Genomic DNA, 12,331 nt, shown 5'->3' on the forward strand with positions numbered 1-12,331 from the left:
AAAAAAAAAAAAAAAAAAGAATGTAAACAAGATTAGAAGGAATGTATACACTTCAGTGTATAAACTTTTAAAATAAACTTCAAGTTTTTGTATCACTTAGCTATTCATTAATGCAATAAGTTAGAAATAGGAAAAATGTAAATGCTTTTGAAGTGATCAACTTGTACTTAATGGTTTAAAAGAGTGGAAGTCATAAAGTGGTACCTGAAAGTAATAAATTTCAGTTAAAAAAAATGTGCCCTGTAATGAGATTTTCGTTTTGTATTCTACTTGGAATTTAACTATTAATAGTATGGTCTTTTCTTGGGAAAAATATACCTGAGTGCCATTTTTTATATAAACACTGATTAAAATTACATTCTTTTAATCTGGTACCTTAAAAATCATAAAGGAGGATTTATTGGCCTGTATTCCATTTATGAATATTGTAAGTAGAAATAATATATTTTTAGCTGATTAGACATTACTGTTAATTTTTTTCTTTTTCACATTACAGGTTTTGTAAAAGGCATCAAATTAAATCAAGTTCAAATATTCCCTGTGTCCCTAAAGACTTACTGATGATGTCTGAATTTGTTCTTCCAAGATTTATATTTTGTCTTATTCAGTACTTAAGAGAAGGCTATAATGAACCAGGTATGTTTTAATCTACTTCTTGTTAGTACTCTTTTTAAATTGTAAATTTACAAAGTTTTAGTATTAATTATGAGGTGAATTTTTTCAGATACCATTTTTTTGCTTAACATTTAAAAAGAGATGACTATAAAATACGGATTGAATAGAAACACACTAAAAATAAATTATATAACCTTATATGTTGTAGTAGATGTAGTTTCATGCTTTCTGCTTCTGAGGTCATAAATGTTTTTGATCAGACTTATTTGAGCTTTTGCAGATGAGGAAGTAACCATTTTGTGGGGTTAACGTGACTTTATTTGCAATATTATGATAAAGCAGAATTGAGAACTCCTGGAAATGTTTAAATTTAACTTAGATTTTTAGAAGATAAAATGTTTTATCAACTTTTTTTAGAAGTCTGTATATATTTTTATTCTCTCTATATATTATATAATAACTTATAGGGTCAAATTGCTGACTTCCAGATTACTGGTAGAATATATGGGTGTATAATCATCATGTTAATATTTAAAAGAGAAAATTACAGATGTTCTTCTTACTTTTTAAGATTTAATCACAATCTTGATTAACATACTTCAGTTAGGTAAATATTTGGATTTAGGTATCTATTAAAAATTCTCAGTCTGACATTGTCAGTTACAGATATTCATCAGTAGTATGAATCAAATTTATTAACTTTTTATGATGTTTTTTACCTTTCTAATGATACCTGAATTTCTGTTCTATAAAAGATTACATTTTGCATTATTTTTAGAGGTTTAAAATTATTTAGTACTATAAATAATTTTATATTCATTTTGAAACTGTGGCACACATTTTCATCTTCTATCTCCATCCTTAAAGTGTAGGGGAGTGTTATATAATGTCCTCATTTCTAAAACTGTCTTGTTATCTTTATTGTGAGCAAACCATTATACTTCCTTATTTGTACAATTTAAGCAAAAACATACAATCCTTTGTTAAGTACTTCTACTTAACAGAGTAGATATCTTAAAATATAGAAAAATAAGCTGGGCATGGTGTTTCATACCTGTAATCCCAGCACTTTGGGGAGCTGAGGGAGGAGGATTGCTTGAAGCCAGTAGTTCAAGACCAGCTAGGCAACATAGAGACTCTGTCTTTACAAACATTTTTAAAAGTTAGCTGGATGTGGTGGTTGCATGTGCCTGCAGTCCTAGCTACTTGGGAGGCTGAGGTAGGAGGATCCCTTGAGCTCAGGAGTTCAAGGCTGCAGTGAGCTATGATTACATCACTACACTCCAGTCTGGGTGACAGAGTGAGACCCTGTGCCCCACACTGCCCCCCAAAAAAAAGAAAAGAAAAAAGAATATATAAAGAAAAATATTATTTTGATTTGGTTCCAAATTACTGTCTCTTCGGAATGAAGGAACCAGTTACTAGCTGGGTTATTGAAATTGCCTTATGCATTATTTCTCATATACTAGTTAGGAGACCTTTTTGGGAATTTACATTTTGTATTACAGGTATCCTATTTTAGAAATAGAAATTATTTATTATGAGAACCTTAAAGCTTATTATTAGTTTAATGAAAGAGTACTTCATATGAAAGTGTATTATATTTTTTGTTGTTGACATAACAGTCTTTATAAAACGTAGACAACGTAAGTACATAGCTTTATAATTATCTGTTATCTGAAAACACGAAGGAAAAAATGGAAGCATTTTTTTATCTAAAGATGATCTGCATGAATGTGGGTTCATGGAAGTTTCTTCCTTATATTACTACTTCTGTTCAGCATTAATTTCTGTCTGTGCAAAAAAAAATCTGCTTTTTTTTTTTTTTTTGAGATGGAGTTTCGCTCTTATTGCCCAGGCTGGAGTGCAGTGGTGCGATGTCAGCTCACTGCAGCCTCTGCCTCCTGGGTTCAAGCGATTCTCCTGCCTCAGCCTCCCAAATAGCTGGAATTACAGGCGCCTGCCACCACGCCCGGCTAATTTTTTGTATTTTTAGTAGAGATGGAGTTTTACTGTGTTGGCCAGGCTGGTCTCAAACTCCTGACCTCAGGTGATCCACCGCCTTGGCCTCTGAAAGTGCCGGGATTACAGGTGTGAGCCATTGTGCCCAGCCAAAATTCTGCATTTTTGTGTAGACATTGCTGTTTAAAATTAAATTTAAAAAAGGGCTTGCAATAACCAATCCAAGGTAATGAAAGCTCAGAGATCTTGTTCTTTCCCAATTTCTTTCAATTCTGTTTCTCATTCATCCAATAATCCTTATATCTGTGTTAGAGTTTGTTTCAGAGCCCTTGAAAACCGAGAGCAAACATTAATTAAACATCTACTATATTACTATATAAGTCACTGGGGAGAATATAAAATTGAATAATGTATAACATTAGCTTTACACTGAGAAAGTAGGTTTTGAGATTCTGAATAAATGTTGAATGAAATGGACATCCCCTTTCCTGGGCACACAGGTTCTCCATTACCTCTTTTATAGGTGTGGTTTTGTTCATTTGTTTGTTTTTGTTTTAAAAACAATTATGGTTAAGCTATAAATTTCTGTATTCATTTCCTTCCTTTTAGACCTCGGCTTCTGTAAAACCTCTCTATATTTTTCATCTTTAATGTTCTTTTTCAGTTGTTCAAGCTTCTTTTCTTTCTCTCCATCTCTATTTGCCTGTTTTTTTTTTAGTTTTTAATACAATTATTCATATTTGTGAAAAGTTATCATTCACTTTAGTTGCTTTGACCTTCATCTAACATGTATCTGTATTTTTGGAATATTATAGGGGATAGGTTATTTGTTATACAGGTTTAAATTTGACATAATACTCTTATACTACTCTCAATGTATTTGAGTTATATCTTGTTTTATTCTAGGATGTGATCTGAAATTTTTCTTAAATACTATCTTTTTTTGAAATGATCTTAATGATGACATTTATATATGCGGAAGTATAGGGCCGACAGATCAAATGCTGCTGCTTCTTTTTGTTGTTTTTGAGACAGGGTGTCACTCTGTCGCCCAGGCTGGAGTACAGTGGCATGATCTCAGTTCACTGCCACCTTCACCTCCAGGCTTAAGCCATCCTCCTACCTCAGACTCCTGAGTAGCTGGGACTACAGGCGTGCACCACCACACTCGGCTAATTTTTTATATTTAAATGCTTCTTACACAAATTAAGTGCTTCATATCTTAGGAGGTCATCTGTGTTTTTCCATCTACTGTTTTCCAAAGGACTGAATTCCTGAGCAAGTCTACCCTTCCTTGGCTAGGTGCTGGGCAGATACCAATTTCTAAACAGAGTTCTTGTATTGACTTTTTTGATTATAAAATACTATAATTTAAGCCATTATAATTTTAAAAGAATAAATGCTGTTATTTTTAGTAAGATATTTTAAAGAAAATTACCCTTATTTGATTTTTTTCTTTTTTTATTTTAGCAGCTGATGGACCATCAGAAAAGGACCTTAACAAAGTCCTTCAGCTTTTGGAACCTCAAATTTCCTTTTTAGAAGACCTAACTAAAATGGGAGGAGCAATGCGGTCTGTTCTTACTCAGGTTTTGACAAACCAACAAAACTACAAAGATCTGACTTCTGGTGAGTAAAATGTTAGAAAAAATTTATAGTTTACATATATTACTATAATGATAAGAAATTGAGTCTTTTAGAACTTAAAGGTAAATTGTAGAATTTTCATAGAATGCTAAAGCTGGAAGTTATTAAGAGAACTTCTTGTTTTATGGATGAGGAAATTGAGCCCTAGAAAAATGAAATGGCCTGTTTAAACCTCACAATTAATTTATGTTGGAGTTGGTACTGGAACCTAGGTCTCCTAACTTTTGGTGTGACATGATAATTATGCTCTACCTTTCTTTCTTTATTTTATTTTATTTTATTTTATTTTATTTTAGTTATGTTGTATTATGTTATGTTATGTTATTTTAATTTTTTTGAGACAGAGTCTTGCTCTGTTGCCCAGGCTGGAGTGCAGTGGCGTGATCTCAGCCCACTGCAACCTCTGCCTCCCGGGTTTAAGTGATTCTCCTGCCTCAGCCTCCCCAGTACCTAGGATTACAGGTACCCGCCATCATGCCCAGCTAATTTTTGTATTTTTGTAGAGACAGGGTTTTACCATGTTGGCCAGGCTGGTCTTGAGCTCCTGACCTCAGGTGATCTGCCAGCCTTGGCCTCCCAAAGTGCTGAGATTACAGGCATGAGCCACCACGCCCAGCTCTACCTCTCTTTCTTTAAACACAAGGCTGAGAAGTGATCCCCTTTCTTTAACAGTAACAACCATCATGTCTATGTTTTCACTTTTGGTATTTTAAGTTTTTGTGTTGTATGGCCTAGGATTTTCTAATATACAGCTTAAGTTATAAAACTTGGAATTGTTTAATGGTGTATTGTTATACAAAACATTCATACGCCTTTCCCAAGCACTCTGCTTTCGATAACTGCGTGCTTGGTATTATGAGAGCACAGACTGTCAAACCAGAAGGTGAATTCCACTACATAATTATTATCTACCATATTACCTCTCTGACTTTCTTTACAGTAATTTTCAGGTTCCTTAAAAGCTCAGATCATGTCTTATTAATTTTTGTGCCCCACATTCCCTTGGATATTTTAGATGCTCACCTACTTTGTAGATTTCATTATTTGGTGTAAACATGCTGTGTATTCTAGGATTGTTAGTGCTAAACATAAGCACAAAAATGTTATTCGAATCTATCTGATATTATTCATTCTAGGGCTCCCACTCCATTAGAATATTCACCTATTTATAGATATTAGTTAATGAAAAGACCATACTGAGATTTTGAATGGAATATTTTTTTCTGATTTGAAGTTTGTTTTAATTAGGTCTTGGAGAAAATGCTTGTGTAAAGAAAAGTCATGAAAAGTACCTTATAGCTTTAAAGAGCTCTGGACTTACATATCCTGAGGATAAGCTTGTATATGGTGTGCAGGAGCCATCTGCTGGTACTAGTTCTCTGGCTGTTCAAGGTTTGTCTAAATATTTAATTTGAACAGTAGTAACTTTTCTGTATTAAAACCAATAAAACCTCTCAAACTTTACTCATTATTGAAAAAATTCATTTTGAGCTAAAACAGTATTATTCTTTTTAAGAAAAGTAATAAAAGTAGTAAAAATTTAGAGGCAAAAAAGAATAGATTGACCAAAGAAGAGAATGCATTTTTCTTAAATGGAATTTGATTAGCTTATTAAGGTTCTGGTTCTAACTCATGAAAAATGTACAGTTGCTATTCAAGAGTAGCCCAAAACTTTACTACCTCAATATTTTAGTAAACTATGGTTTAAAACTAAAAAGAGGTCCTTCTGAAACACCATTTGTAATTACTGTATTAAATCTGAGTTTTCACTGGAGAATTCCTATTGAAGTATCAACCTATTAGGTCCAAACTTAGATAAATGTTGGAGGCTGGGCATGGAGGCTCATGCCTACAATCCCAGCAGTTTGGCAGGCCGAAGTGGGTGGATCACCTGAGGTCGGGAGTTTTGAGGCCAGAATGGCCAACATGGTGAAATGTCGTCTTTACTAAAATACAAAAATTAGCTGGGTGTGCTGGCAGGCGCCTGTAAGCCCAGCTACTTGGGAAGTTGAGGCAGGAGAATTGCTTGAATCTCAGAAGTGGAGGTTGCATTGAGGTGTGATTGCACCACCGCACTCCAGCCTGAGCAACAGAGCAAGAATCCCGTCTCAAAAAAAAAAAAAAAAAAGTTGGACTTTGCCAAGGTAACTGTTAGAATGAGGTGTCCTAATGTAATAAAACTTAGCTTTTTGATATTTGTATTTCTCAGAATAATTTGAAAATAAAGCAATATGTAGCAACTATGAAGGACAACTATTTTTCTTCTCCTCCAAAGGTTTTGTAGGCGCAACAGGAACTTTGGGACAAGTAGATTCTTCAGATGAGGTGAGATTTAAAGTTCAAAACTTTTTAAAAAGTATAATTTTATACTTTTTTTATACTTTTTTATTATTTGATACTTTTTTATAGTTCTAAAACTATATAGATTTGTAGGCATTATGTAGTTTAAGTTTCTCATTCTATAGATAAGGACACTGAAGCCCATAATGGCTTCTGGGAAGCCTAGATCACACAATTACTTAGTGACAGACCAAGGTCTACAACTAAATTTTTACTTCTTGTTTATAATTCATTTTTCTTTTTCACAGTTTAAAAGTGAGTAGAAAGAGGTAGAGATTTCTCCTCAGAGGCTATCCCCAAATTTACCCATGTAGTTGTGATACGTACAATGAAATTATTTTTGAAAATTTTGCTAAGTTTAGGATAATTTATTAAAAGACTATGAAATGGAATTTTTTCTAATCTTATAATAAAGTTACATTTTACATGTCAGGGATTTTTTTTTTTTTTAAACTATATACTGGGAAAAAGACCATCAATTTGAAATTTCAATTTTTATAGTGTTTATTAATAAATATGAAAAATCATTGTTATGTTTCTATATTTCATTACATAATTTATAAGAGAAAAATTGCTGTTATTTATATTTGCTTATAATCTTGTTGCTTATTCAACTTAAATTTCATATTTCTAATACATTTAATAAAATCTAAAAAATAAAATTACATTTAAACATATATATCTTTTTTCTTTTGGAAATTCATTTTGAGTTGATAATGTAATGTGAATTAAGCCAAATATACTCCTTTTAAAGGGATGGTTTCTGTTTTGGAAGTCTTGTAATTGATTTAATACCTTAAAATTTAAGTTTTATAGTTTTTCCCCTCTAAAAAGGCTTTCACACAATGTTACATTTTGTGGAGTCTCATTATGGGCAATTTTCAAGAATTTTCATCAGATTGGAGAGGCAGTTTATTATGCTGTGTAGGAGTCTGACTCTGGAATTAAGACTGCCTGGGTTTGAATTCTGGCTCCTTTACCTCTTAGTAGTGTAACCTTGGGCAAGTGTCTTAACTTCTTCATGTCTAAATTTCCTTATCTGTGAAATGGAGATAATAATAGTACTTATTTCATGAGAATATTATGAGGATTGAATGAGTTAACATATGTAAGCATTTACAGCCCTGGTGCCCAGCATATTGTAAACACTGTATGTGTGTTAGTTAAATAAAATAGAGTAATTAAAAAAACTTATATAAATGGTTAGCTTATAAATTTTCCTCCTGTTTTGTAACAAAATAACTTCTGAGAATCATATTGTTATAATGACAAATGGGAAAAACTTTCTGGTATTTAAAATAGACTTTCAAAAACATATAAACATTATTATTTTAACTAAACTGTAATAATTCCATTTTGAAGATAGGGGAGGGGAATGGTGGGAGTAAGAATGCTAATTCTTCGTATGCCAAAGAAGGAAGTAATTGGTAATACACATATAGTTTTAAACTGTTTATTTTGCTCTAAGGGCATTTTGTGGGGAGGTGGAATGGCCTATTAAAAGGCGAGTTCTCAGAGTAGGAGTTGAATATGAATGGGTGAATGAATGGGCACTTCTTTAGCTAAAGCCACCTGGGCAGGAGTCTTACATCTGTAGCCAGTAGGAACTTTAGACAACTATTGCATGATGAAATGGTTTGGTTATTGTTCAGAGCACTTTATTAAAATAGGCATCTTGACTTGATTTAAAACAACAAAAATCTGTGGTCTGAAGTTTATATTTATGTGGTAGGTTAGAACCGTCATATTATTTTAGCATGCCTAGCATTATGTATCCAACAGGCTTGCTAACAATTCTACTTTATTTTCATGAATTGAATTTTATTTCTGGATATGTAAAAAGCTGATCTTCAACACAGATGCCTTCTCCTCTGTCTAGGACAGAAGTAACAATCATTTTTATCTTGGCCTAAACTCTCCAGATTAGCATTTGAATTTCCCTTGGAGACTTTCATTGTACACAACTGCATTGCAACAACATTCTATTTTATGGTTGGGTGCTAGAAGGACATCCTTGTGTGTGTGTTTGTGTGTGCACGTGTGTGTGTATTGAGGGGCTTTTGAATCTCTTCTAGAAGTAATTTCTAGGTGATATCAGATAATTTGAAATATTGCCCCTTTTTTGTTCATTACTATTGCTTCTAATCTGTCCTTTTTAGGTCCTCACTTCTGTTTCCCACCTCCAACCTCAAGTAGGCCCCAGTGTCTGTTGTTTCTCCCTTTGTGTCGATATTTTCTCATTATTTATCTCCCACTTAAAGTGAGAATATATGGTATTTGGTTTTCTGTTCCTACATTAGTTGGCTAAGGATTATGGCCTCCTGCTCCATCCATGTTCATTTCTCTTAGATTCTGTTTTAGCAACTTCTGTGTGTAGTATGTTTTTTTTATTTATTTATTTATTTATTTATTTATTTTTATTTTATTTTTAAATTTTTTTTATTTTTTTGAGACAGTCTTGCTCTGTTGCCCAGGCTGGAGTGCAGTGGCGCGATCTCGGCTCACTGCAAGCTCCGCCTCCCGGGTTCACGCCATTCTCCTGCCTCAGCCTCCCGAGTAGCTGGGACTACAGGTGCCTGCCACCATGCCCGGCTAATAGATGGGGTTTCACCGTGTTAGCTAGGATGGTCTCAATCTCCTGACCTTGTGATCCACCCGCCTCGGCCTCCCAAAGTGCTGGGATTACAGGCGTGAGCCACTGCACCCAGCCTATAGTACGTTTTATGTAACCATTTGTTCCTTAATTATGATCATGTCTCAGTGTGAATATCATGGTAAATACTTTTTGAGGTTAACAACTTTAAAATACTTTATTTCAGCCCCTAGTCTCTCATAATACATTGTTTTTGTTATAGCTGAGAAGATTTACTTTTAAAGCATGTGATGTATATTTAATACATTTAAGTAGCTTAGACTCATTGACCTTTATTTTTTATTTATTTATTTTTTTGAGATAGAGTCTTGCTACATTGCTCAGGCTGGAGTGCAGTGGTGTGATCTTGGCTCACTGCAACCTCTGTCTCCTGGGTTCAAGCGATTCTCCTGCCTCAGCCTCCCGAGTCGCTGGGATTACAGGCATGCACTACCACGCCTGGCTAGTTTTGTATTTTTGGTAAAGATGGGGTTTCTCCATATTGGTCAGGCTGGTGTTGAACTCCTGACCTCAGGTGATCCGCCCACCTTGGCCTCCCAAAGTGCTGGGATTACAGGTGTGAGCCACCACGCCCAGCCCCAGAATGCTAAACTTTTTATAGTTTATATATTGATCACATTTTCCAAAGGGATAAAAATAGGGTCATTTAGGCATTTGAAAACTTAAGAATTTGAAGTAGAGTTGCTTAGCCAGAAGTATCTACGGTATTTTTTTTTTTTTTTTTTTGTGAGATAGGGTCTTGCTCTGTCTCTCAGGCTAGAATGCAGTGGTACTTTATATACATATTTATATAAATTATATATTTATATATTTGTATTATATATATTATACATTAAATATAAATTATATATAACATATATAACATATATAAAATATAAATATATATATAAAATAAGGTGTTTGCTTTATGGTTTTAAACTTATTGTCAAGTCTTGAGTTAGAAAAGTCAGCTGGGTGTGGTGGCCCATACCTGTAATCCCAGCAATTTGGGAGGCCGAGGTGGGCAGATCACCTGAAGTCAGGAGTTCGAGAGCAGCCTGGCCAACATGGTGAAACCCCATCTCTACTGAAAATACAAAAATTAGCTGAGCATGCTGGCACATGCATGTAATCCCACCTACTCAGGGCACTGAGACAGGAGAACCCCTTGAACCTGGAGGCAGAAGTTGCAGAGCTGAGATTGCACCACTGCACTTCAGCCTGTGTGACAGAGTGAGACTCCATCTCAAAAAAAAGAAAAAAAGAAAAGTCATGTGATACAACAAAAACGAAATGAAAATTAGTGTCAGGCAATTCACGGGTTATAAAAATTATGACTGCTTGAGCTAAAAGGGACCATATAATTCATCTTGTCTTTCTTATTTATGGATGAAAAAACTGAATTCCATGGAATTAACTGATTCACTCAGGCTAGTAAATGCCATCTAGTTAGTGGTGGAGTTGAAATTGGGCACTAGTTCTTCTATCTGCTGGTCTAAGTGTTCTTTCTATAAAGTGGATAAACCATGATTGTCATTACTGTTGTTATGCAGCAAATTTGCCCAAAGCTTTATGTCTTAAAATTACCATTTTATTTTGCTCACAATTTTATGACTTAGGAACGTGAGAATGGCATCTAGGCAGTTCTCACTTAGGTTATCATATGTGGTTGCAGTTGTTGGCTGCAGCCGTAGTCATCTGAGAGCTTCACACTGAGACGGAGATCTAAGATGGCTCATTCACAGGGCTGGTAGTTGATGCTGACCGTCCGGGAACTCAGCTGGTTGTTGATCAGTATGATAACATGTGGGTTCTCCAGCATGGTGGTCTCAAGTTGGACATCTTACATAGTAGTGACTTACTTCTCCCAGGCCAACAGCCCAAGAGTAGAAGCTGTAGAGCCTTTTCTGAGCTAGTCTTGGAAGGTATGTGGTGTCACTTCATCCTTTTGAGTTATAAACGAGTTGCTAAAATATGTCCAGATTCAGTGGGAGGTGATATGGATCTCACCTCTTGATGGGAAGAATGTCGAAGAATTTGTAAACATGTTTTAAAACTTCCACAACCAGGATATGACATTAGCCATTCTTTTCCCTGGATTCAGTTGATAATCCAATAGTGGGTAGTGATAATAGCTAAATAATGTACCAATAATTTCTTATAAATTTTCTATCTATTTTAGTGGCACTATCTCTTGGGAAAAACTACAACTAATAAAGTTAATGCCATTTTAGCCAGTAATGGCTATTACAGAGTTTTAATGAAAATCAAAGCTTTCCTTAAGTATAATAGTTACTATTGTACATCAAGAGAATAAAAACTTATATTTAGATTGTAAGGTTATTTTATTTTATTTACTTTGAGACAGAGTCTTACTCTTTTGCCCAGGCTGGAGTGTAGAGGCGTAATCTTGGCTCACTGAACCTCTGCTTCCCGGGTTCAAGCGATTCTCCCATCTCAGCCTCCCAAATAGCTGGGACTACAGGCGCACGCCACCACACCCAGCTAATTTTTGTATTTTTAGTAGAGATAGGGTTTTGCCATGTTGGCCAGGCTGGTCTTGAACTCCTGACCTCAGGTAATTCACCCACCTTGGCCTCCCAAAATGCTGGGATTAGAGGTGTGAGCCACCGTGCCCAGCCTGTAAGGTATTTTGGAGAGCTGACTTTTTTTTGTTGTTGTTGTTGAGACGGGGTCTTGCACTGTCACCCAGGCTGGACTGCAGTGGCGTGATCTCGGCTCACTGCACTCTCCGCCTCCCAGGTTCACGCCATTCTGCCTCAGCCTCCCGAGTAGCTGAGACTACAGGAACCCGCCACTACACCCGGCTAATTTTTTGTATTTTTAGTAGAGACGGGGTTTTTCCGTGTTAGCCAGGATGGTCTCGATCTCCTGACCTCGTGATCCACCCTGGCCTTCCAAAGTGCTGGGATTACAGGCGTGAGCCACTGCGCCCGGCTGAGAGTTGACTTTTAACTTTGTAAAGCAAAAGAAAATATACTGAAATTTTACTAGTATTCATTGTACGTTAAAGAACAAAATATATTTTTGAATTTAATTACTAATGAGGCTATGAAACTACTGTGACTCTTCCGCTAGTCTGTTTTTGGGGTTGTATATCCTGTTTTAATCTGG

The 12,331-nt window shown here is 35.2% G+C and overlaps 1 protein-coding gene across 4 annotated transcripts in view; it reads left to right on the top strand.

Moving 5' to 3' along the window:
• UBR3 (ubiquitin protein ligase E3 component n-recognin 3) overlaps positions 1 to 12,331 on the top strand; it is a 263,885-nt gene that overhangs the window by 43,298 nt on the left and 208,256 nt on the right. For all 4 annotated transcript variants that reach the window (XM_055289670.1, XM_055289672.1, XM_063644665.1 and 1 more), the window contains exons 2-5: positions 497 to 636; positions 4,048 to 4,206; positions 5,473 to 5,616; positions 6,500 to 6,549. In XM_055289670.1, the coding sequence (XP_055145645.1) occupies positions 497 to 636; positions 4,048 to 4,206; positions 5,473 to 5,616; positions 6,500 to 6,549 (493 nt within the window). The remainder of the gene's footprint in view (positions 1 to 496; positions 637 to 4,047; positions 4,207 to 5,472; positions 5,617 to 6,499; positions 6,550 to 12,331) is intronic.

The sequence above is a fragment of the Symphalangus syndactylus genome, chromosome 8 (genome assembly GCF_028878055.3).
Source record: "Symphalangus syndactylus isolate Jambi chromosome 8, NHGRI_mSymSyn1-v2.1_pri, whole genome shotgun sequence".
Taxonomy (NCBI): Eukaryota; Metazoa; Chordata; class Mammalia; order Primates; family Hylobatidae; genus Symphalangus; species Symphalangus syndactylus.